Source organism: Taeniopygia guttata, chromosome 14 (genome assembly GCF_048771995.1).
Source record: "Taeniopygia guttata chromosome 14, bTaeGut7.mat, whole genome shotgun sequence".
Taxonomy (NCBI): Eukaryota; Metazoa; Chordata; class Aves; order Passeriformes; family Estrildidae; genus Taeniopygia; species Taeniopygia guttata.
The window spans coordinates 12240425-12264740 of record NC_133039.1 but is presented as its reverse complement, the minus strand read 5'-3'; the positions used below and the strand labels follow the sequence as shown (position 1 = coordinate 12264740).

Below are 24316 nucleotides of genomic sequence, written 5' to 3'. Positions count from 1 at the left end.
ACTCCAAACTGCTCAATGTACCTTTCAAGGTTCTCTGTGATTTCTGCCTTCCCCCTACCAATTCCACCCTGTGACAAAACATTCCCAGCAGAAGTGTCAGAATCTGAGGTATTGATGATTCTGAGATTGTAGAAAGTCTCTGTCTTTCTGCCCCGCTGCCAAAGAAGAAGCCATAATTCGTCTGTGCTGGTTTCAAGGTTGTTTATTCTGTTTATCTCTAACATGTTCTGCTGCCCTGCCGCAGCTCTGTCCTGCAGGGCAGCGTGTGGGGCTCTGCCCTCAGTGGGATGTTACAAACATTAAATACCAGAAACTACCTGTGCTGGATTTACAATAACGTGCCAATATCTGTCACCTACGTTGGACAGTGTGTCCCCAGCCTGAACCAACAGAAAAATGCCAACACCACAGTGAAACATGGAGAGCATGAAGAAGGAGAAAAAGGACAATGCACACCCAATTTCCTCCATCTTGTCCCCTTTGAACTCCTAATCTAGAATCCTAAAATTTTACTTTTGCACTTGTGCCACACTTAATTATTACTCATATCAAACACTCAGAGCTGGTAATTCATCCTGTAAGATTGAAAACTCTTTTCCATGGACAGAGATCACAGACAGTGTCTCTGGGGGCTCTGTCCAGGGGGGTTCCTGAGCCCTGCCAGGGTCCCAGACCTGCCAGGGCAGCCAGAGGGATGCCCTGGACTCCCACACAGAAGCACTCTGGGATCTGGGACAGTGACCCCTGCCTTTGCTGCTCCTTTGCTTCGTATCTGCTTCCATTCAGGAGCTTTGGGTTCTTAGGGATTTTCTTAAAGCTATGGCCTATGGAAGTATCAAGCAGATAGTTTATAACAGCTGATATTAACACATTTTTGCTATAAAATGGTTTTCATAATGGCTTATTCTTGCATATTTTCTCATGAAGCAAGTCCTGCTTCAAGTTTCAATTAAAACTTCAATTAAAACTCCTCTGTACATTGAGGGACTATGGCGTTTCTGTTATATAGTACTTCCCTTTTCAGTTCTTAACAGAATTGTTCTCTCTTAGAAATTGTTTCCTTAACACATGGAATCAATAAGAGCTCATACTTAAATTCTTAAATTTCTTTTTAAAATTCTTAATTTTAAGAATTTAACTTTCCTAATTTTATTTTAAATTGTTAAAATTCTTAAATTTGCTTCACTTAAATTGGGATTTTCCTCAGGTAAGAATTTGTTTTCCCTGTGTGAGAGATGTCTTCCCTCCTTTACTGGATGCACCAAGCTTATTAAAGAGCCACAGCAGAGCTTCCAAATTGTTTTGTCATTTTGATTTTGCAGTTGCTTGAAATATTCAGTCAACTCCTTTTAATCTCTTATTTTGAATGACTTTGTGTTATTAGAGAAAATACATACTGTTTATCACTTTTTTGTCCCCTAAACTTAACCAGACTTAATTGTGGTTTTACAGAATTTTTATACATACATACATACATACATACATACATACATACATACATATATATATAATACATATATTTCTTTATATATGTGCATATATGTTTTCTTTCCTTCTTAGGCTAATGAAAAATTCAGTGTACTGATGAGCTTTATGTTGTCAGCTCAAGATTAATTCTTGCTTTTTAACAATATCTTATTTAAATTTCTTTTAACTGGCTGAAGGCAGCAAACAAGGATCTTCACTATCACTCTCCTGCAAACCCACTGAGTGATGCAAGGGATTTTTTCCCTTCATGCAGATATACATGTGTGTATGTGTATATATGTATATACATAGATTTATATGCAAATTATTTCCAAATTCTTGTCCAAATTGCTAATTTGACACTTTTTAATTGACAAAATTGGTATTCTGTGAAACAGTGCCAAGTTTACATGCAAATAAAATTGAAATATTTGTCTGCACGTGGTGATTCAAGGGAGAGTGGGATTTTTCTGCTCACACTGACAGCTCTTCCTCAGAACTTTGTTGCCCCACCTTTAAAAAGCAGCTCGTTTTCAATTTATGCAGAACAAATACCATGCCTCACGCAGGGAGGACATTGGCACATGCAGGGGACATTTTTTAATTTGGGCAAAGTGTATAATATATCATACATGTTTGCTAAGTTGTAAGAGTTTAAGATCACTTTTCTCAAGAAAAATCTGAACTCTGGAATGGTGTCAGGTTTTGTTGGAACTGAGACAAAAGCGAAGTGTGCACAATAATTATTTAGTTCATCTCTGGGCTGCTTTTTAGGTGTTGTGAAGGAAAAAAGCAAGAGGAAATATAGTTGCAGTCAGAGGTCAATGTAAAGAAGTCCAGGTAAATCCAAACTATTCTCCACTGTAAATAATTTACTCTTCTCCCTTTGCCTTGTCCTTTTACCCCACCCCTACTCTTTGTGTGCCCCACTGACCCTTCCATACCTTCTTGGCTCCTTTGTAGCGTTACTCATCCGAGGTAACCCCGTGTAGCTGGACACAGAGAGATGCTCCAGGTGGGAAAATCCAATGGAAGTTTGTGGTGTTTTACAGCCTTCTTCTTGCCTCCAGAATTCCGAGAGGCAGATAAACCACTGGTTTATCTGGTGGTGGGCCTTGTGCAGGGATTGCTGTCCCAGGCTCAGGGGGCTGCACTGGCACACGTGAGCAGCGTCAGCGATCTGCCTCCTTCTGTTTACATGCAGCAAATTTGGGATTTACACAGACAACTAATGGGGTCTCTGGTGTCTCTCAGATTTCCTTGGCTTTATCTGCTCTGGATAATTAATGTAACGGAGTGAGTGGATGAGCACTTTTCTGTAGGAGTCAATAGGCAAGGAGGTTTGGAAAATGAATGAACTGCTAAGATTAATTGCAAGGCTGCCCGACTGAACAGCCTGGTGAGGGATTCAGAAGGAAGTGCCAATGCCTTTATATCCAAAAGATTTCTTTATTAAAAGTTGTTCAAAATCTCAATAACATTAGATATCAGATTGGACTGGAGGTAATGCTTTATTGTTGCTGTTCTAGTCTTAGCAATTACAAAGTATTAATTGCTGTTAGAAAACAATTCATATGAATATTGATCTCAGTCAGCTCAGCTGGATTTTTAGTATTCTTCATAATGATAGCCAATTCTAATAATAATTAGAAAAATGCATTTTCTAAAATGTACAGTGGTTGACTAGTCAGCAGAAAGATTTAAATCAAAGTTGTGTGGGAACTGCTTTATGGAAAAAAAACTCCAAAAAACAAAGATCAGATGGAACAGGACTCGGTTAAGGAATTCTGGGTGTGCTTTGCATTACTTTAGTCATTTTAGAGAAAATTTTCCTTTTGATCTGAGATTTATTTTTTTGTGTTCATTTTATCAAAGTGCTGCTTACCTATAGTTTACCAGTATTTATAAATAGATTTCCTCAAGGGAAGATATTTTCTTGGGGTAAGTTTTTGGAGTATTTTGAACCTATTGGTTAATTCTGTCTGCAGACCTCTGTTGTGTTTTTGACTGCCACTCATGTAACACCTGCCAGTGTGGATCCAAAATGTGCAGCCAGATAGGAACATGGAAGTGCAAGGAGGAAAATCCTGAGTACTCAAAGGAAGGAACTTGTCAGCAGGTACTGTGTTCAAGTTCAGACAGAGGCTTTTTTGTTTTTTCCCTACCATTTTAGCATGAAATCAATGGGGACTGCATAATTTTTTAGATGTGTCTGAGATTGCAGAGCAAATGGTCACCATTGAGACTCTCAGCTGCCACACAATCTGGCACAGCTCCTTTCTGCTCCATAGCTCCCAGTTGCATTCAGCCCACTGTGGATGTGATGCCTCTTTTTGGCTCCTTGCCCATCTGTTTTAGTAATTACTGTCATATAAACTGATATTTCTAGACTAGGAACCATGTTGTTGTGAGATAAGCCCGTTGGAGATACCTTTTGTGACGTCTTCAAGTGGCTCACTGACTTTCTACTTTAAACTGTAAAATTTGCATCAGCATTTCCTGCAATATATAAAGATACTATGATTTTTTTTTTTTAACACAAGGAGTTATGATGAAATAGAATCAGATTTTGATAATGCTTCCTTTTTATCATGGTTGTGGTACTTTCACAGTTTTAGCTTTTTTTTTTTTTTTTTTTTTTTTGATCACAATAAAAAACAATGTCCTTGAATAAAGTATTTGTGCTAATAAGTTTTGGCAGACATAATTTTTAAGTGTAAAATATACAAAGAAATAGTTTGCCCTGTCCAAATCATCCATTAGCACAGCACGGCCATCCAAAATGACATCATTACATATGCCAGCTAAAGCACAAAGATTTCAGGAGGATGATGAGCAGCTTTATTCTGACAGAAATTGAGCAGAATCGAAGGTGAGTTAAAGGCTCAGACAACATCCTATCACCAACTTCACCCATTAACAGCCCCAGGGGCAACGGCAGAGGAGCCAACACAAATATCAGTGGTGTGTGCCAAGGAGCCAGATGCCATCACTGCAAAATCACTGCCTCAGCTTGGCATCTGTGCCTGCAGCCTGCCAGCCACAGAGGAGGAGAAGCTGGGCAAGCAGCGTTCCTGGGGCTGGAGAGGAAAGTGCTTCTCTCTCTTCCCTTTGCCTTTCTTCATAGCACAGTTCTTGGCTGGCATTGGAAAAGTTTGTTATGAGAGAGTAGAGAGAACTTGGGCATTTCCTACACACTTAAATACATATATGTACACCTATATATATATATATACATATAAATAGATAGATATGGATGGATGCATGTTTGTGTGAAAATGCTTATGTGTGTGCATTTGGGCATACTGGCCCAGAAAAAGGGAGAGATCAAAGAAGGAGGCAAAAGAAACCAGAGAGAAGTAAAACCAGAACAACATACAATAAGACTATGAAAATAAGTGTTTACTTTCTATACATGCTTAAGTGCTTATTTTAGTATTTTTATTTTTTTAAATAGTGCAGCTTCAATAATTTCTCTAACTCTTCCCAAATCACATCTGCTCAGTAGCCAAATTCTTGATGTGTTCTCTTTGCAATGACATTCCACATAGGCAGGTTCAAAGCGTTTGGCAAGTTTAATTTTTATGATTTAAACCAAAATATTTTATGTGATTATTGATATAATTTTGTTACACCTGAATAATATCTCTATATATACATCCAAATATTGATTGATCACTTCTTTTTTAATTTAGTATCCCTGTTTTAGTAGGAATAATTTCTAGCCATGAAATCAGTACTCAGGCTTCTAACAGTGGGCCTAAGCAATCTAAAGCATTAAAAAGAGGGTCTGCAATAGTTTGAGTGGCCTCAAAGGATGATGAGGCCACTGGAAACTGCAAACCTAAGAACTGGGAGCCTTTCTGGTTAGCCACTAATTAGCTCTCCATGCATTAAAGGTGTGTTTTCAAATGCAAATTGCTGCAGGTGTGTGCATTGGGTAGGGGGTTAATTGCTCTGACACTGGGTAACTTTCACTACTTCTGCTTTCAGGACTGAATATTCAGTAATGTGGAAAAATCTGTGTGAAACAGAAATCTTATGAACTGGCAGATTTTTTTTTTTAAGTGAAAGTAGCACAGTAGTAAATATGAAATAAAAGTGCTAATTAATTCAGGGAAAACTCTTTAAATATGTATTGATCAGAGAGAGACATTCGAGGTGAGCTGTGGATTTAAAACATTACTTTCCAAAGCTTAAAAAAAGCTCACAGAATATTGTGTTTATGATTCAGCTGTCAAACATGGCTGGAAAGGCCCAATTTAGGGCAGACAATAAAGGGTTTTGATGAACACACATTGCCTCTGCTACCCCATGGACAGAGCAAGGCTTCTTTTTTGTGTGGTAGTGCTGCATTCTGAAATGAAACACAGTGGGTAGGAGGAGGTTGAAAAGACTTCAGAAGTGAGCATCTGTCTTGGAACGAAAGGATTTTTCCCCCTTTAAGTTTCAGTATCCTGTGTTTGTCATGCATTCAGTACATGCTAAAGCTGTTAAAAAGACACCACTGTCACAGCATGAGGAATTATGAGTAAGAGCAAAGTTGTGTCTAGAGTTGTTCTGGACAAAAGAGGATTTTTGCTGTCTGAGTTACCTTATTAAAGCCTTCAGGTCCATTTTTTTAGGTTCAGTAATCATTGCTGAGAAATAGCAATATTTATATTAATCATAAATATAATTTAGCTTTTAGCAGCAATGGAGTTTTATAATTTTTTAATAAATTATAAATATTAAGACAGGATAGAATTGGCATTATGCAATTTAAGGTTTTTATGTCATAAGAGATCCATATGCATAGATGTTTATAGTTATTTCAGAATCAAATCTTCAGATGCCTTATCCTAGAATAAAGTTTCTGTCATTGGGTTTTGAATGTCCAAGTGTGTCATCAGTAAAATATAGCAATATTAGCTTGGCAGTATTACTTTTGAGTTCATTTATTCTTTCTTCATTCTCCTTCTTCTTATTATAGATGGTCTAAATTTTTTCACTTCATCTTTTTACTCTTCAGTGCTTCACAGATTTCACTCCTTAAACCTTAACACAAAAGCTCAAAAGGGTTTTTCCTTTTTTTTTTTTTCATGGATTTTTAAATTAATTTGTAATTTAGGCAATTGAAGGTTCTGATTATCAGAGGGAGGAGCTATAACTGAACTTTTAAAGATTTAAAAGCCTTCCTGACACCTCCTGGGATGCTGCACGTGGGGTTTGCTGCAAGGCCATGTTGTTATTCTGTGTTCACTCATCCTCCTGCCCTTCCATGTCCTTTTCCCCAAAGCTCCTTTCCAGGCAGTTGTTCCCCAGCCTCCCCTGTGGATAATGTTTTCATCCTCTTCCTAACCAGACTGCATCACTTTGAGTGCATTTTCAGTAGTACTAGATTTTGGGTTTGTATTGCTTTGAGTAATGGTTAAAATCTGATTTTAAGGTGTTTTTTTTTTTTCTCCTCCCAAACCCTTGGGAATTTATCACTCCCAGAATGCTCCTGTATTCTGTGAATAATAAATCTTTCTGGTGTTTTGTGATTTGCAGTTCATAGGACAAATTATTCAAACATCTTATTACTGTTTCATTAAACCCCTTTTTATATGCTGTATCACAAAGATATTTTGAATTCTAATAGACATTGGTGCTTTATAGTATTCATGCTTTATAATATTCATGTTGTTTAAATGTTTCACCTTTCCTTTTGCTTTTCATTTATCTTATCTGAGAGATACAATATCCTACAATTTTTTATTACTGATTATTTGGAAATCAACACATAATTCATATTGCTCAATTGCTGTCATTGATGTACTCAAATTACAGTTATGGCTATTAAAGAAAATTATTAAGAACTCAATGCCTTGAATTTCAGTGACAGTCTGCTGCCTTATCATCTTTTTGAAACCCCAGTACAAAAACTTTAGGTGATTATCTTTTAATTGTACATGTGAATGAGTTGGAGGAAGGATGAACCAAGCAGGGGCAAAACTTCTGAGTAATAAAAGAAGTTTTAATGTACTTTAAACTGGCGAAAATGTTAGTGGTCTTTTTTTGGAATGTGCAGTGCTCTATTTCGGTGGCTGTGGGTTGGAAACAGATTGGATGTCAGACTGATTGTCAGCGCTTGTGTTCACGGCTTTTACATGTGGGTGGTTTCTCCAGTAAAGAATTCTGCATTTATTGTAAAAACTAGTAAGGTAATTTTCCTATATCTGGCTAGTTATGAAAATACATAAGGTGCAATTAATGTATAACAAGGATTGGAAAACTTACCTTCTGTTTCAAAGGGAAACAAACTCCTGAAACATCATTCACTATGAGAGCATTTGAACCAACAGATTGAACATAAAATCTTTGATGTGTCCTGAAAGGATTTGATAGGGTAAGTTTAAAGTAGCTTCAGATTTTGTCTTTCCTCTCTGTTGTTTCTATCACAATAAAGATTAATTACTATATGCTTGAATAATCATCTACTGAATCAATATATGTGCATTTTTACACCTATTACGAGATGTGGTGTATAATTTTTGCTGGGTTTATACTTTATCTTTTTGATCTACCCTATCATCACACTTTGGAATAGGATTTAATTCAGTTCTGTGTTGTGGCTGACTGGAACATTTTGAGCGTGTCATTTCCCACTTCTCAAAGAGAGGAATTCTCAAAGATCTTTTGGGTCAGATGGTTAAGAGTTCTGTTTGAAGAGTTCTGTCAAATCTGCTCCAAAGAAAACAGTCCCGTTTTCCTGGCCAGCCTTGGGTTGTGTTATTCCCTCTGTACTTACTTCTCCATCCTTTGTCATCAAAACCCTTTTCACACAATCAGAACAACAGCTTGTGAAATGCCTGAATTCTCCTGAGGTCCTACCCAGAGGTGTGTGACAGCCACCAGCAAAGCCCATTCCCCTGTGCCTCTGTGCCAGAAAATCCCCGACACCACACAGGAACAGCCACAGCTGAATCATTTCATTTCTTCTCTGTGTTAGATCAATCTTGGTTATGCAAATCTTACAAAATAATGCATATTTGCTTACCTACAAATATGCTTTAAATCAGAGACACTTTGCAGGTAGATGTATAGTTGATGACAGGCTTTTTTTGTTTGCTTGTTTGTTTGGCATAAACAGAACATAAAATCCTATTTAACTGTAGGTTTATACTACACCAACAAATGTGGCTATAAGGCAAACGTTTGTTAAATTGGTACAGACACCACCAAGAAAGGAGAAAGATTTGAGCTGGAGCTGTTGACTCTGACATTTTGATGGCTTTGTATGTTTAGCTGCTCTGAAGCAAATTTAAAAAGGTTACTATGCAAAAAGTTTGATGGCTATACTCAGAATAGTTGGCAGAATGAGAGAGCAAAAGTTAGGGACAAGTGGAAATTTTCAGGCTGAATAAATCTGAAAAATGTTTCTGCCTTGGTAGATGCAGTAAAGCCTAAGAGCAGCATTTTTGGGCTAATGCAGTAAGAAATCCCAATCATAGGAAACCCAGAAAGGATAGCACTGCCCTGATCAAGGAGATAAGCTCAGTGAAGGCTGTTTTAAAAGTGAGATGAAAGAACAAATAGTGGTGATGATAGAAAAATTTAATTATTGTTGGTGACCATTTAATTTATGATGTTCATTTCTAATTAGATATGTTCTTTTACACATTTAGTTATCTGTTGAACATTTATATGCCTTTGTACAGGAAGAGTATTGAAAAAATCTTACAAAAGACAGTTCATATCTTACTGTGTGAAATAACTTCTACTGTTGGCTGTTCTTTAACATAGTTAATTCAGATAAACATTAAAGGCATGTAAAGTTATTTTTGTCTAAATAGTACAAAACTGAGGGTTTTTTTCTACTCTGTTTCTTTGTCTCCTGCTTTTGTTTAATTTGATGATCTAGGGAAGATAAGATCTCTCAGCCATATCCAGCTCTGCATGAATTCAGATTGTTCATCAGATAATAGATAACAAAATAAATGTACCAAACAGTATAAAGCTAAAATGACAAAAAATGCAGTTGAAACTGAGAGAAATATAGAGACAGGACAAAATACGAAATAATAAATCCTGCATGAAAGCATCTAAATACTTAATATTACTTGTGTAAAGCTTTTGTTTTGCCATGAAAGACCTGAAATATAATAGCTCTTTGGTCTGTCTAGAATATAAATAATGTGATGACAGCATCATTCTGAAGTTCATGCATGTTTTTAAAGTGATTTAATGTTCGCCTATAGTTCTCAATTTTATCCAGATGCCTTATTCAGTCACACCAAAAGCACATTACTGAACATTTTATTTATCATTCTGTGAAGCTTAATTCACTTGCAAGTCAGAACTGCAGTTTTCAGCTGAGCTGCATTTCACACCTGTTTGGAGAAAGAAAAAGATTGAGGTGATTTTGTGTTTCAGTCTGAGATTTTTGAGGATGTTTTTCTTGAAACAGACTCAACAGAGTAGCAGGTTTCTGCACAAATTTTACATTAATTCATGATTAAGTTTTCCTTTATCAACTGGATTTTAGTTCAGTTCTCTGATCTCTAGATTTCAAGGGAATGTGCTCATAAATTTTATTCATCTAAGCAAAATCTGACAATTACCTCCAAATTTCTAATTCCTCTGTACATGTTGTGTTTAAGAGTCAGTTATCTTGCTCTGCAAAACCTTTTTCTCTTTACATTCATTGACATGAAGAATTCTTTCAGGAATTTAGTAGGTGGGACACTTAGATGACAGAGTGAGTGTGTGGGTATTGGCCTGTGAAGAGTTCTCCCACTTTCTAATCAGTTCTGGCTTAGAATGTTTTCTTAGAGGTAATTATCCCCAGTAAATCCACTCAAGGCCCTGCTTGAATAAATAAAATATTTTCTTCACAATTATTTATATGAAATAGGATGTTTGTGGTTTTTTCATAATTTCAGAGAATTTTGACTAATCACAAGGTTAATTTTTGAAAAGGCAAGGGGCCTACTTTCAGTGGAAGAAGAAATGATCCTTTAGTTTATATTCTAATGTTTTAAAACCTTCTAGTGCTTGAAGATGAAAGCAAGCAATAAGATTACATATTTAATTTAAGGATATCCCATTTTTTAAATCACTTGTATCTGGAGATAACTGCCATTTTTTCTTGCAGAATGATCAGAAGCTGTCATTGACAAACAATTTTTTTCTCTCCAGTGCCTCTGAATACAAGTATCAATAACAAATAGCAGCTGCTCACAGCAGAAGCCTCATGATGTGATCCCCACTGAGGGAATTTCAGTGCTGCTGCACCTGAGCTGTGCCCAGGTGAGCCTCTCGTGGGTGCTTCCAGCTGGCCTCAAGTGGATTCCCCTTTTACTTCATTTCCTTTATCTTAAAAAGAATGTTTTTGTAATTCCCCTTTAAAGAATCACTTCAAAACAAATTTTAAGCAAACCCTAAATGATGGATTTTGCCCTCTCTTCAGCTCCTCGTGTCCCTCCAGTTTCACAGTAAATTAGGCAGTTTAAAAAACATGACTTCCACATGCAATTAATGTGAGGTTGTATCTCATCTCACTGTTTTCCTTCTCACAATCATCACCAAGAGTTAGAAGGCCCAGCTTTTCATAACATGCTGCAGAAATCAATATTTCACAGCTTAGTTTTAGAAAGAAACTGTCATTTTTCTTTTTCAGAATTCACATTTCTGATGAAGGTAGCATGGCTAACTTCACACAGCTGCCATTTGGAATGTTTTTCCTACTACTTAAATATTAATATCAAATCAAATCCCAGTCCGTGTCTCTTGCTCCTGTATTGTTTGTCTGAATGCCACTTTATACGTTCTTCTCAAGAATTTGTTTTTTAAGATTTTGACACTTTATTAGTAAGAATCTATTAATGGAAGATGACCATTTGGAATTTGCTGTACAAAATCAACTCAAGTTGCAAGCACTGACATGGAATTCAGCTGGAATTTTTAATCTTTTTTTTTCTTCAGGCTCTTTGTATGTCAAGGGAAAAAATGCTGTTCTGAAATAGTGTGCCAAATGCACATAAAAATATTTCATAATTGGCATAAGTGCAATTTAGTTGTAAGGATAAAATTCCTATTAGGAATCTGCATATCATATTAGCAAAACAGTATCCATCCTGTAGTATATTATTTTGATTATTTTGGTAACATGATAGCTGGATTTGAAATGGAATCCAAAGGTCAGAGTTGGCAGCAGAATGGGAATTAGGTAATCACATTTTCCTTCCTGTCACTGACCTCATCCTTCTCCAGTCCCCACTACAACTGTCTGTATTGTAGCAAATGTGGAAACCCTGCTAAAATATGTTTGTGCTATTTAATTTTTTAAACTTACAATGAAGAAAGTTTGTAGAGTGTGTAGCAGCTTTTTTTTGTGGGGGTGGCACTAAACCAATCAAGCATTTGATTACTTGGGATCAGTAAATTTGTTGCATTAATATATCTGTAATTTTCATTTTTCGGATAGTGTCTCTCAGTTATTTAAATTATATTAGCAAATACTATATTTACAATAACAACAGATAAAGACAATAGTAAATTAAAAGGCTCGTCCCCCACAAAAACACATTATTCCCTGCATTGCACTTCCTCCTGCCAATAGGTTTGTTAACTTATTTTCAGAAAGTCACATAGTCATTATTTATCAATAAAGCTACACAGAAATTATGTGTAACGTTGAGGACTTGAGCACTTGAATTTTTCTTGTTCTGAAACCTAGAAATTCCTACATTTAAACTGCTATTTTTATCCAGGCATATGATGTGGACAGTTGCTGGCACATAAATTAAAATTACATGGGACAGAAGCAAAGCTGGGTTTAGTTTGACTAAGGAGATGCAGAAATCAGCATTCACTCATGGTAGTGGTGGGACACCAACAATGCTGTGTAACTAAGTGAGCATTGGCACACCTGATTCACAGAATTCACAGAATCACTGGGTTGAGAGATGCCGGAGCTCACCCTAAGTCGGGCCTGGCTCCGTGTGGTGGAAAAGTCTCTCCTCCAGCCCGTGCTTCCAAAGAAAGGCTCAGCAGTCTCTGTTGTTCGGTCTCAAAGCAGTTTATTGCAAGTTATCTAAAAGATTTTCTTCTGGGGCTGCTGTGGTTTGCTCACAGCTCAGGCAGAGGCACACACACACCCTGACATCCTCTCTGGCTCCCGACTGCTTCTTCTCTCCCCGCCCAGGGCTGTGCTGTCTTTTATATGGTACATTACGTGTTACATGGGTACAGTTTGTCCCCAGTGCCTATTACCTATATTAAATGGTGCTTTTCTACTCTAAACCGATCTGCGAGTGCCAACATCACCAAGAACATGGAGGTAAGGAAGGAGAAAGAGGGAGGACAGGGCAGGCCCAGATCCCTCCATCTTAAAACATCTGACCCCCATGTACAAAACCAAAGCCACCCCTGTACAGCACTCAAAAATTCTTCCCTCTACTTTGTGACTACTTCTACTCTAATATCTAAACTTTTGTGACTTCGTCTTCTTCCTGCAAGGTTGGTAAATTGTTCCATGGTTCAAACCCAAAATCACAGCTGTTTCCAGCTGCCTGCCAGGGTCTCAAATGCTTCTGACCTGGGCCTGGAACCTCTTTTCTTGAGAAAACTCAAGAATCAGGGCAACACTCTTCAGAATTAAATGCTTAAGTTCAAGCCATTTCTCTGTACTTTCTTCTCAAAATGCATGAAAAGCAGTATTCTCAAGAGATTCTAGCAGTCTTTGATAGGTCAGCAGAGAAAATGGGATATTTTTCAGGAACATGACTTTGGCCCTTTCAAGTCAGTCTGAATACCTGCTCAAATTTGACTAACAACTATTAAATAACTCCCAGAAATTAATGGGTTGAAATCTCAGGATTTTGCCTCCTCTGAACATCTCCCCCATCCCAGTGCAATGGGGCTGTGTGTGCAGGTCCTGCAGGAATAGCTGATTGTTCTGCCCCTGGCTCAGAATTCCAAGGTTTTTTTGGAGCAGAAATGAATGCTGGACCACAGAAAAAGAATGAATGAGAGCAAGGAACCAAAGATTTCTTACTTTATAATTCAGTCATTCCAGTGTTGTTTTGCCTATGTATATTCTCAACTGACTGAGGGAGGGCCAAGCTCTGTATGGGAAACATGTATGGAATAAAACGATCAGGATGTTTAAATTCTAATTACACAGATAAACCTAGTACTGGTGTTTTGTAGGCTTTATTATTTAGTTCACAGTCATAGTAAATTACGTAATTTACTTTTGTCATTATTGATATATAAAATCATTTAGGCGTAGGTAATATGAAAAGAGTAAAAAACTACAAGTTTCTCCAGTAATTAGGACTGTGTGCAACTCCATTTTATTAGTAAAATTTTTTGCTTTCAGCCTGCAAGTGACTGAGATCTACAGCAACCTCACAACTGAGCAAATTCTTCTTTGTGTAGTATTTTTCAGTGAAGGTAAATGCTGGGGAGAGCCTATCAGCTCAGATTTCTGTATAAAGTATTAGCATTTGCAGTTTGTTTATGACTTCAGGGCTATAAGTTTTCTTTATAAGAATATTATTTGCCATTACAGAGGCCATAGGGTGGGTTTTGCTGGATTGTTTTATCTGTTAGTAATACATCTCATAATTCCCTAACTAACAATGATTTTTCTTAAGCACTCTTTAAAAGCATTTCTGTAGAGAACCTGATACTCATCAACAGGATTAAAATGACTGATGAATTATGCAGCAAGGCTGTCTGCTCCTTGACTAAGTATTTTATGGCAATTGAATTACTTTGGCAAGATTTAGGTAAATAAGATTGTTAAAGTTTGCTTGTTCAAATGTATTCCTTTCCATATTATTTAAGTCTTGAAAATCATATTTTCTTTTCAGCACCAGGTACTGAAATATTTAAGTAAGAATGAGGACTACATGAAAGCAGACCTTAAGTCAAGAGAAATTTTTTGAGGATCAGTGATATGTATCAGGTGTAAATGGTTATCCAATCCCACAGCTGCCCTTCTTTTAGTATTGTTTTGATAAAACGGTAAAACTAGATACAATGATGAACTTACAATGTAGTTTAACTTGAAATGCATCACTAAATTCTTGGAAAAAATGTTCCTGCTGCCTCCTCTGCAGCACTGCAGGTGTTCTGTGTTCAGAGAGCCCAGGACTGCACTCACCGAGTGCTCAGACTTCCACCAGTTCCAGAAAATTTGGCTCATGGTAAATGCTACAGATATTTTACTGCTTGTTATTTGTAGTCCAACTGCTGGTTTTAGTTAGGCTGGCATTGGTTTTTCTGCTGTTTTGTTTATCTGTGAAGGACCCTGTCTGGAGATTACTGGTGAGTCCTTGCATTTAATTTTGCTCCTATTATTCCAGTGAAGGCAGTTCCCAGATTTAATATTTTAGCTTTTTGTTCATAGGGAAGATTGTAACACCCCAGAAATGTTTCTTACCAGAATTGGGGAATGTAGTTTTGGTACCAATAATATTAGCTTCAAGGAAAAATTCAAGATCCAATGTTAAAATTGCATCTATAATGCACATAGTGTAGCTGATCCAGTGAGATCTGTGCTGCACCTTTGTAAGGGTTGGGATTGTCTCTGGAGCAGGAAGAGATTCATGTGCACAAAGAGGGGAGGTCTGTGGCTTTGGGGTTCCCTTTCAAGTAAGAGGGAGGCACTAAATGAGGTGGAACCCTTTGTATGTAGGTGGGGGGGACTGTGCTGGCCTGATGGTGGCACCTGATGGTGGTTGGGTGGCCTGGCTGAAATTCCCAGCTGATGCCAATTAGCATCCTGCAGCAGAGCAATCTGCATCACCACGGGCACCTGTGGTGGGAGGAGTCCTGCTGGGACACCAGGTGGGGCAGAGCTGATAAAAGGTTTGGGAGAGTTGGGACTTGCAGTGTGCTGAGTTCAGGGGCAGGGAACAACAGGTAGGAGAATTTGGTGTGAATGATTTTGCAATTTACCTGATTTTCAATGTTGACTTTACCTCTGTAATAATGCACAGGACTTGGACAGAATTGTGTTCTTTAATATGGGTGTTTTGTGGATAGAGATATATTTTCCTGAACTTTAAGGAAAATAAGTTACTTTTAAAGTCTTGGGTTTCTATTGCTTTGAACAACCACTACAAAAACATGTTACTTGGTTCTCTGTCCCTTAATTTGAATACAGTATTTGATAATGAATAATTTTATCTGTTTGATGTACTTTTTCTGCATTTTTTGATCAGAAATTCAGCATAAGTTCTGGAGATATACTGTTTGTAGAAATATGTTCAGGCTCTGGCTGAAGAGGAGGGCAATGCTTCCTTTTGCTAGCTTTAACTGACGTGTTTGGCCTAAAATGAGAAATATTTCTGCTCCTTTTGTGCTCTTGGGATGTCCATGGAGAAGCCTTTCCCAGAGGAGAAGTTGGGTTTGGTGGGTGAAGCTACGAAATATTGGGGTGGAGATTTAAGTCCCAAAAGGGTTCTTGGTGCATAGGATCAATTAGACAGCTCTGTGGGAAGGGCTGGAAGCCCCAGGACAACAGGGGTGTAGGGTTTCATATTGTGGGGAGAGACCATCCAGCCCCAAATGTTCAGGCACCTTATTAACATGTGTCTCTGACCTCACTGATGTTCTCTGACTTCAAGAGCTGAATTTCATGTTTCATTCAGGTTTGCAGAATAGACCATATTCACATAAAAGCAATTCTTTAAAATCCCATTTTAGTTTTTTGGGGTTTTTGTGGTTTTTTTTTTTTTTTTTGGTGTGCGTGTTTTGCTGTTTTTTTAATTTTTGGTATTATTCTATGTAGTGTTAATGAATAAATAATACTATTTATATTAAAATAAATTGTGTTGTATGAATATCGTGTTGAGAGATAACAAAGCAAGGTATAATTTCCTCACAAAATATAACAGCTATGAGAGGATCCAGTCTCAATTTTTATATGGTCAGAATTAAGCCAAAACCAGACAACTTTGCTTTGTGTCTTTCAGATTTATATTTTAATCTGAGAGTCTTTGGAAGCATTCCATAAATAGAAGTCAGAAATAGCAAAACCAATTCAGATGCACTAAAAATGAGTTAAATTTGAAGAGTAATTTATTTTCAAATTTCTGTGACAATTTCTTTTATTTGAATACTTGTAGTAATTTTTGCTTGATTATAGTGTTAAAGTTTTTATGTTGCTAAGTTTTATCTTGAAATAATTTTAAATTTCATGAACAAATTCTAAATCTTAAAGGAACAGATAAAACCATCCTCTCTTAGCTGGAGAACTAGTTTTGGTAGAGCTAATATAATTTAAAGAGAGCAAAGAGGAAGCATTATTTATGTGCATGAGAACATTTCAAAGAGAATTTTGCTAATTTTTCTCTCCCCTTCAAGGTGCATGAATATGAATAGGTTTGTGGGGAGGAGAATTTTTGCAAGTACGGAGTGAAAGGGAAGAAGGGGAACTGGTTTCTCTGATGCTTTGTTACTTGGAATTTGAGGCAAAGATTCTCTCTGTTAAAGAACCCCACAAGAAAATCATTTAAGACTGGCATAAGCACAGTTGGAATAAATAAGCTTTAAGGCTTTCCTTCTGTTTGTGAGGGTTTTTGTGCTGGGAGGTTCTTGGAAGTCAGAGGGAAGCTGGCTGGTGTGCAAGTGGTGCTCACGCTGAGGAGCACCTGCTTCTCCCCACTGTGTCCAGCCTATTGCTGCTGCAAACCACTCAGCACCACATTCTGCACATTCCACATGAGCTCTGCTTCCTGGAAATCACTTTGCAAGGGAGGTGAGGGCCCCATCCACAGTGAAATGTGGTTTGATGCTTGAGTAGAAGAGTCTGGTCGTGTATTTGTGACACAGAACACTGAGAGAGGTCTCAGAGAAACTCGGGAATGTCAGGTAATCTGTGTGTAATTGTCCAGCAGGAGCAGATCTTAATGCTGAGTCTTGGATGGTCTGAATCCTGGAGGATGAGACATTTGAACTTTATGCTGAAACAATGCCAAAAGCAGCAGCGGGGAACGGGAGAGTGAATTCAGAGTTTCCAGTGTGAATTTTGTTGCATTGAGGAAGTTTAGAGAGGAAGGAATTGCAAGTAGGAGAGGAGAAGGATGGCCACCACAACAAGGGAGAGCTGATTAGTTTTGATGAAAGTAGCATTGAGAAAATATTGTAGATGAATTTTCACACTATAGTTAGTAGCTGAGGGAAAAAAAAAAGCCTCAGTGGTGTGGAGTGTGACACCTTATCAATTGAAGTAGGAAAAGATGAAAAAAAGAGACCAATTAGAGTGTGAAGAGAGGAGGAGGGAAGTGATACTGGACTCATGAACAGAAAGAGGTTACACTAATGAAACAACTGGAAATGTTATATGGAAAGGACAGGATCCCTGGACAATTGAGGAGAAAATGCAATTAGGAAAATAAGCAACTGCTTCATTCAAAATTGGTGGATAAACCAGAAGAAAAAGAAAGGAGGCAATATTGACTCTGTGTATGAAATTGGACTTTCTCACATGGTACTTCTGTCCCTATCTCAAACTAAACAACCCTTTATAGTCAGCTTTGTATTAATTTCATATACAAAACTCCTTCCATGCCTAAGCTTGTCATTCTGCAAGGTTAGAGAGCCAAAATTCCTAAGTTAAAAAAAATCCCAAAAAAACAAACTCAACCTTTTTCTCCTAGATTCTGGCACAGGAGTGAGACTGGGTCATGGCATCAGGGATCTTTCTGCTGGAATGGGATTTTGGAGATTGTGTAGGTACCTATCTTGGAAAGCCTTGGTAGTGCTTCACGTATAAACTGAAGCTTAAAGGTACAAACCCCTCAACTTTAGTTCTCCTGAATCATATCTTTATCTCTTGGGTGAAGCTGGTTGTTTAACTAGAACCTGTCAGGCTTGGTCATAAGAACTTGAAGTTTTAGTTAAAAATCAGATTTAAAGCTTAAAGAACTAAAAATGAAGGAGTCATTGAGCTAAATTTGGAAGTGACTTAGCCCATGTTATGGGGTAGGGCCAAAATGATGAGGAATATTTTGAGTTTTGCTGGTAGATGATGATAAGTCCTGGAGGGAGCTGCAGAGGAATCCTTCATTGCACTGGAGGGATCCCCTACTCTGGAGAGTGAGCAGTAAGCAAAGGACAGGAGAATTGGAGGCAGTATATGAGTATGTTATTATCTATCTGTCATACATTAAAGTGAGTCCAGCATTGAGCACTAAGTGTGGTGGACTTGCATTCAGAATATATGAAGGGCTGTCCAGATGTGGACAGAATAATAAAATAAATGGTTTCAGTGTACAAGGAAGCTGTGCTGATATCCAGTTAATTTAATTCCTACAGAAAAAAAGAGGCAGCCCTTACATATAATTCCATAATTAATCTACCACTTATTCTTCTTCTGAGATTTAACATCCTTTTAATTTTTAAGAGATTAATAATATTTCATAAAAAACTTCTTGATCAAGATGTGTTTATGCTACCCTACTATGTATTCTTATTACTACATTTGATCATACTATAGTTATTTTATTTTTTATTATTATTGCATGGAAACAAGCTCTAAAGTTATGCTCTCCTGCAGCTTATTTTGTCCTCAAAGTTAAATTCTTTCCTTGTGAATTTATAACAGCAGCATAGGGTGAGATGTGGTACAAATTATGGAGAAAAAAAAAAAACACCAACAAAACAAATGGGGCAAACTTCTGTGGATTAATGAATTTGTGTGAAAATTTTAAAGTAAGTCATGTATATGTAAACAAAATAGAGAGTGTAGTACTGCAAGTAACTTGTGTCTCTATAAAATAAGAAAGCAAAATTTTGCATAAAAGCAAATTTAAGTGAAACATGCACAGTATGCCTTTACTGTCCAATCTCCCTCTTTCTCCTGTCTTGACAAACTGCCACAAGTGGCAGCAGAAAAAAAGTAGGCTTTGTCACTTCAGGTCTAGCTGTACACTTCTGAGTAGTTTGTAGCCCTCCCATTCTATGGACTGGAGCTAACAAAGTGTACACAGTTTTGTGTGGTTAATATTCCTTAATTTTTAGGTTAATTTTTTTTAAATCCTGGATTTTTTAGTTTCATTGTGTTAATTTTCTAAAGATAATATTGTCGTGTCTTCTCATCTGGAATTGTGGAAAAACCTTATAGGGCAAGACTACACAGGGCACACTTGTTGTCTGTCTGAGACTGTGATGTAAAGAATGACCTAAATGCTGATTATTAAGCTGCACATCTGTGTTCAGGGGTCCTTCTGTGATACAGGCCTGTACTAATGTGTCTGTCCTAAAGAATCGCTCTAAACTCCTGTTTATAAAAGTTGATTTGGTGTTGTGACAGTAATGGATGGGGGGTGTGAGCACCCTGTGCTTCTCTAAATGAGACCTCCTGGTGTGTCTGCATTACCTTCGTGCTAAGGGAGGTGAGAGCAGGACTGACAGAGGATCTTGCTGCTCCAATTTCCTTTTCATCTTCTTGGGTCTGCTTATGTCCCCGCTTCCCGAGTTTGGAGGTAACAGTTTAGATAAAATTTTTTTGTATTTTTATTTGTTTATATATTTTACCTGACCATGGAATGGCACATCATCTTAAACTCTCCTTAAAGCAGTGCTGCTGCACTCATGCCCCTGCTGTGCCCGGCGCGGCCCTTGCTCAGTCCCAGCCCCTTTTGTCCTTGGCCAGCCCGTTTCCAGCCTCTGCCCACCCGGCCTGGGTGCCCGAGGGGCAGAAAAGCGGCCGGGAAGGCGGAGAAGGGAGCGGGGGCGATGGGGATCCCAAAGGAGTTTAGAGCAGCCGGGCTCAGGCTGCGGGGTCCGCAGGGAATGCCAGATGTGTCCCCGAGGAAGGATCCGTGTCCCCGGGAATAAGCCGTGTCCCGGAAGGATCCGTGTCCCCGGGGAAGGATCCGTGTCCCCGGGATGAGCCCTGTCCCGGAATGAGCCCTGTCCCCGGGATGAGCCCTGTCCCCGGGATGAGCCCTGTCCCCGGGAATGAGCCCTGTCCCGGGAATAAGCCGTGTCCAGGAAGGATCCGTGTCCCCGGGATGAGCCCTGTCCCCGGGAATGAGCCCTGTCCCGGGAATAAGCCGTGTCCAGGAAGGATCCGTGTCCCCGGGACGAGCCCTGTCCCGGGAATAAGCCCTGTCCCCGAGGGATCCGTGTCCCCGAGGGATCCGTGTCCCCGGGATGAGCCATGTCCCGGGATGAGCCGGGTCCCGGAAGGATCCGTGTCCCCGGGATGAGCCCTGTCCCGGGAATAAGCCGTGTCCCCGAGGGATCCGTGTCCCCGAAGGATGCGTGTCCCCGGGATGAGCCGTGTCCCCGGGAAGGAGCCGTGTCCCCGAAGGAGCCCTGTCCCCGGGATGAGCCGTGTCCCGGGATGAGCCGTGTCCCGGGATGAGCCGTGTCCCCGCTAGTTCCGTGTCTCCGCTAGATGGAGCGCCCGGAACGGCGGAGCGGGAGCGCTCCCGGCCGCGCTCCGCACGCACCCGAACCGCCCGCAGCGCTTGAACCGGCCTTGTTTCCATCCCCCAGGCTCCCTACAGATTGTCCCCAAAGCAGGGAGAGCACCCCTGCCAAGGAACGCGCGCGTTCTGGTTGGAACAGCCCCTAACTCTTTCATGGCTGAATATTTTATTTATTTTGTTGCCTTTCCCCCTCTGGAGCACATTGGTGGAAATAAGGGCTCCTGGCTGCTTGTGTTGTGACAAATCTAGAGTTAATGCTGAATGCTTGTGAAACGTGTGTTGAGTGGTGCTGAAGAGGTTAATTCTGTGCGACAGAGGCTTTGGAGAGATTGGGTATGAAGTACTGGAGAAGTCAATGGATGTAACACCGTGCTTAATAGAAAGAGAAAATTAGTGATTCTTACTCGCCTGAGGTAAGCATGAGCCTCTGTAATGTCCTGATCTTTGTGCAAAAAACCTACTTACTAAAGGAGAGATAAACCTGAGATTAGAAATAGGAACAGTCATGACAGCAAAATATCACTGAAAAGATGAGATGTTGCCTTTTAGTTTACAAGAACAGAGGGAGGCCCTTTGATTTAATATTTTTTGACAATACAGAGTATTAAAAAATTCTGTTTCCCCACTTTTTAAAAAATATACAATATATCTACAGAAAATAGAATGTAAAATACAGGCAGAGATATTGATAATTGATAGTAATTACTGATCTATTCAATTTTATAATATGCTGGTTTTCCTGGTTTCAAGTCCAGGGAGCTATTTTTTCATGTGGTGTTAAATAAGGAGGGTTTAGAGAAAGGACTGCTCTACTATCAGATTTGATGCCACTTGAATTATTTTTGTACCATATCAACCACTGTATAAAGTTGAGAAGAAACTACCTTCTTTACATGGAGCATTTAATATGCAGTCGTGATTTATTTTTTCTAATGCTTGATGTTTGGAGGCATACAGTACTTGGAATACTGCATGACTCCTCTGTGTGTGAACTTTTTAATGTAGGCTACTACTGGGATGAGTTTGAGGTGTAAGATGGTGTGTGGTGGCACAGCTTTCAGAGCCTTCCTTTACTTGATGGAAATGGCTTGGATATTAGACAGTCTGCTCTGGTAATTCCAAAGGTCGGCTTCTAGGTCAAAGGTCTGGAAATGCAAAATTTGAACTTAAGTTTGAAGTTGATTACCAGGTCACAACAAACAGAGTGGTTGATTTTAAATAGAATGTGTTACATTCAATAAACAGATGCATTGCAAATATAAGTGGGTTTGGATTTGTAAGTCAGCTGTGTGAGAAGTGTTGCCAGTCCTTTTTGCAGAATTTCTCTGTTTTCATGTTTTTATTTGCATATTCAAGATTGATCCAGGCTTTGCTGGTGGCATTTTTCAAATGGTGCTCTCAATGACTTGTGGGGAGAAGGTGCCTGTCTGCAAGTTCTCTGCCTGGACCATAAGTCACGACATGGGCAACCCAAGGAGGTTGGAGGAGGAAGTGTTGCCTCTCATGGAAGTAGGCATTGCCTCTCAGATGCATCCATTATTAGTGTGGAAGAAGGTTTTATCTCCTAGAATGTTTCTAGGATCTCCTACAGAGGCTGATGTGGGCAGTGTAAATGGTTGGCCTCTTTTTTCTTGTTTTTTTTAATTGTAAAATGTTGATATTTGTTGTTAATTGATAGGTACTTTATAATATCAGCAGCTGAGTGTGGGGTGAGTTCAGTTCCTGACCCAAGAGGGCTGAATGATGGTGGGAAATGTCGTGTGCTGGAGGTGGAGTGGCCTTGGCAATTGCACACTCTGGTTGTGGCAGAAAGAAGGAAAGAGGGAGCTGTTAATAATTTGCAGAGGAGACGTGGCTGGGGGCTGTGCTGCTGCAGGGACACTGTCCCTGGGCAGGGCCAGGGAAGGTCAGGCTGTGCACAGGCAGAAATGTCCCTTTGGCACAGCTGTGGTGGCACTTAGGGTATATATAGCCATAACTGGGACTGTGGGGTGATTAATGGGCCGGGTTAGGGACAATGGTGTGTGTAAACAAGGAAATGGCTTTAAAGAAGAGACATTGATTTTATACTTATAAAAATAAAACACACTTTGATACCTTTTTTTCTTTTTAGACATAATGACAAGTTATCCTTGGAAGGGATGAATGTTGGTAATGACTTTCCCCTGCATCTCTTGAAGGAGCATATCTCAAGCTAAAGAATTGTGTTTCTTTTTTAGGTCTCTTACAATACTGAATTATGTATGTTTATTGCTTCTCTGTGTATAGATGATTTGGATAGTTAAGATATCGCTGTTCTTGTTTTAATAACACAATTATGTAAATGTCAGGAATACATAGTATTTGTGAATCATGCTTTTCTGACTTTGAATTGGGTGAAAATTAAGGATAAAAGGCCAATGAGAAATTCACTTTTACAGTGACTGTTAGCTACATTGACAGTGCTAAATTCTCATGAAGTAATTGTTCAACACACTGCTTTTAAGAATTTAATCTGTTTTATGGATGTCCTTTTAGCTGTAAAATAGTGCAATAGACAGAAGAAGCTTTGCTTGACCATCACCATGTTCCAGAACCTCACTTTGGGAAATTGGATAGACTTATATAGTTCCAAACTGTTTGGCTAGGAAGCGTGCTGCCTTTGATTTTGACATCATATAGAAGGAGTTGGTTACCTTACATAATGTATTTGTTTTTCATTAAACATGCTGATAAGGTCTCATTAAAGTGCCATGTATTATTTATGGTATTTCATATGAAACTGAACTAAAGGGAAACTTCTTTCAGCTTAGGGCATTTGCAGAATAACAGCCTTTCTGGGCTAGAAAAAAATAAAAAGAATGAAGAAAAGCATGACATACTCCTGTCAGAACAGGAGACTGCTTAAGGCACAGAGAAAGAATGAAAAAAGGAGAAAGGGCACAGAGAGGGTTCATTTCTCCTCCTCCTCACTCGCTCTTGCTCTGTAGCATGAGAGGTTTTTTGGTTGGTGGTTTGAGATTTTTGTTTGGTTCTTTTTGGGTGGTGGTTTTTTTTCTTTTTTTTTTCTTTTTTGGTGATTAAATAATCTGTGCTGTTCTAGTAGATGAGTCCATGATAAACTGCAAAAGCATGGATGTTTCCTAAGCCAAGCCCAATTCCTTTATTGTAAGTTTGTGCATGATTGTTTTGGTGTTGATTACCAAGTTATGAGTACATTGCTTTTGTTGCATTGACTGCTTTTGAGAATGAAAATTACATAATAACTGATTCTGCTGGAAAATATTCAGTTTTGCATGAAGAAGACTTAGTGGATTTAAATCAGTCCCTGAGGCTTGTGTGGGTGCAGGTATGTGTACACATGTAGAATGAAAAATAAATGATTTTTTTTTTTTAATGTAGCACCTGAGTTGCAGCGATGTGTTTTGATTCTGTTTCCAGTTAAGCGG

General features: G+C 38.8%; 1 protein-coding gene across 48 annotated transcripts in view; it reads left to right on the top strand.

The window, feature by feature from the left end:
* RBFOX1 (RNA binding fox-1 homolog 1) overlaps positions 1 to 24316 on the top strand; it is a 1140648-nt gene that overhangs the window by 853791 nt on the left and 262541 nt on the right. The window contains exon 7 of one of the 48 annotated variants that reach the window (XM_072935892.1): positions 3144 to 3153. The exons of the other annotated variants lie outside the window; for them this stretch is intronic. Coding sequence (XP_072791993.1) covers positions 3144 to 3153 — 10 coding nt within the window. The remainder of the gene's footprint in view (positions 1 to 3143; positions 3154 to 24316) is intronic. 48 annotated transcript variants of the gene reach the window in all.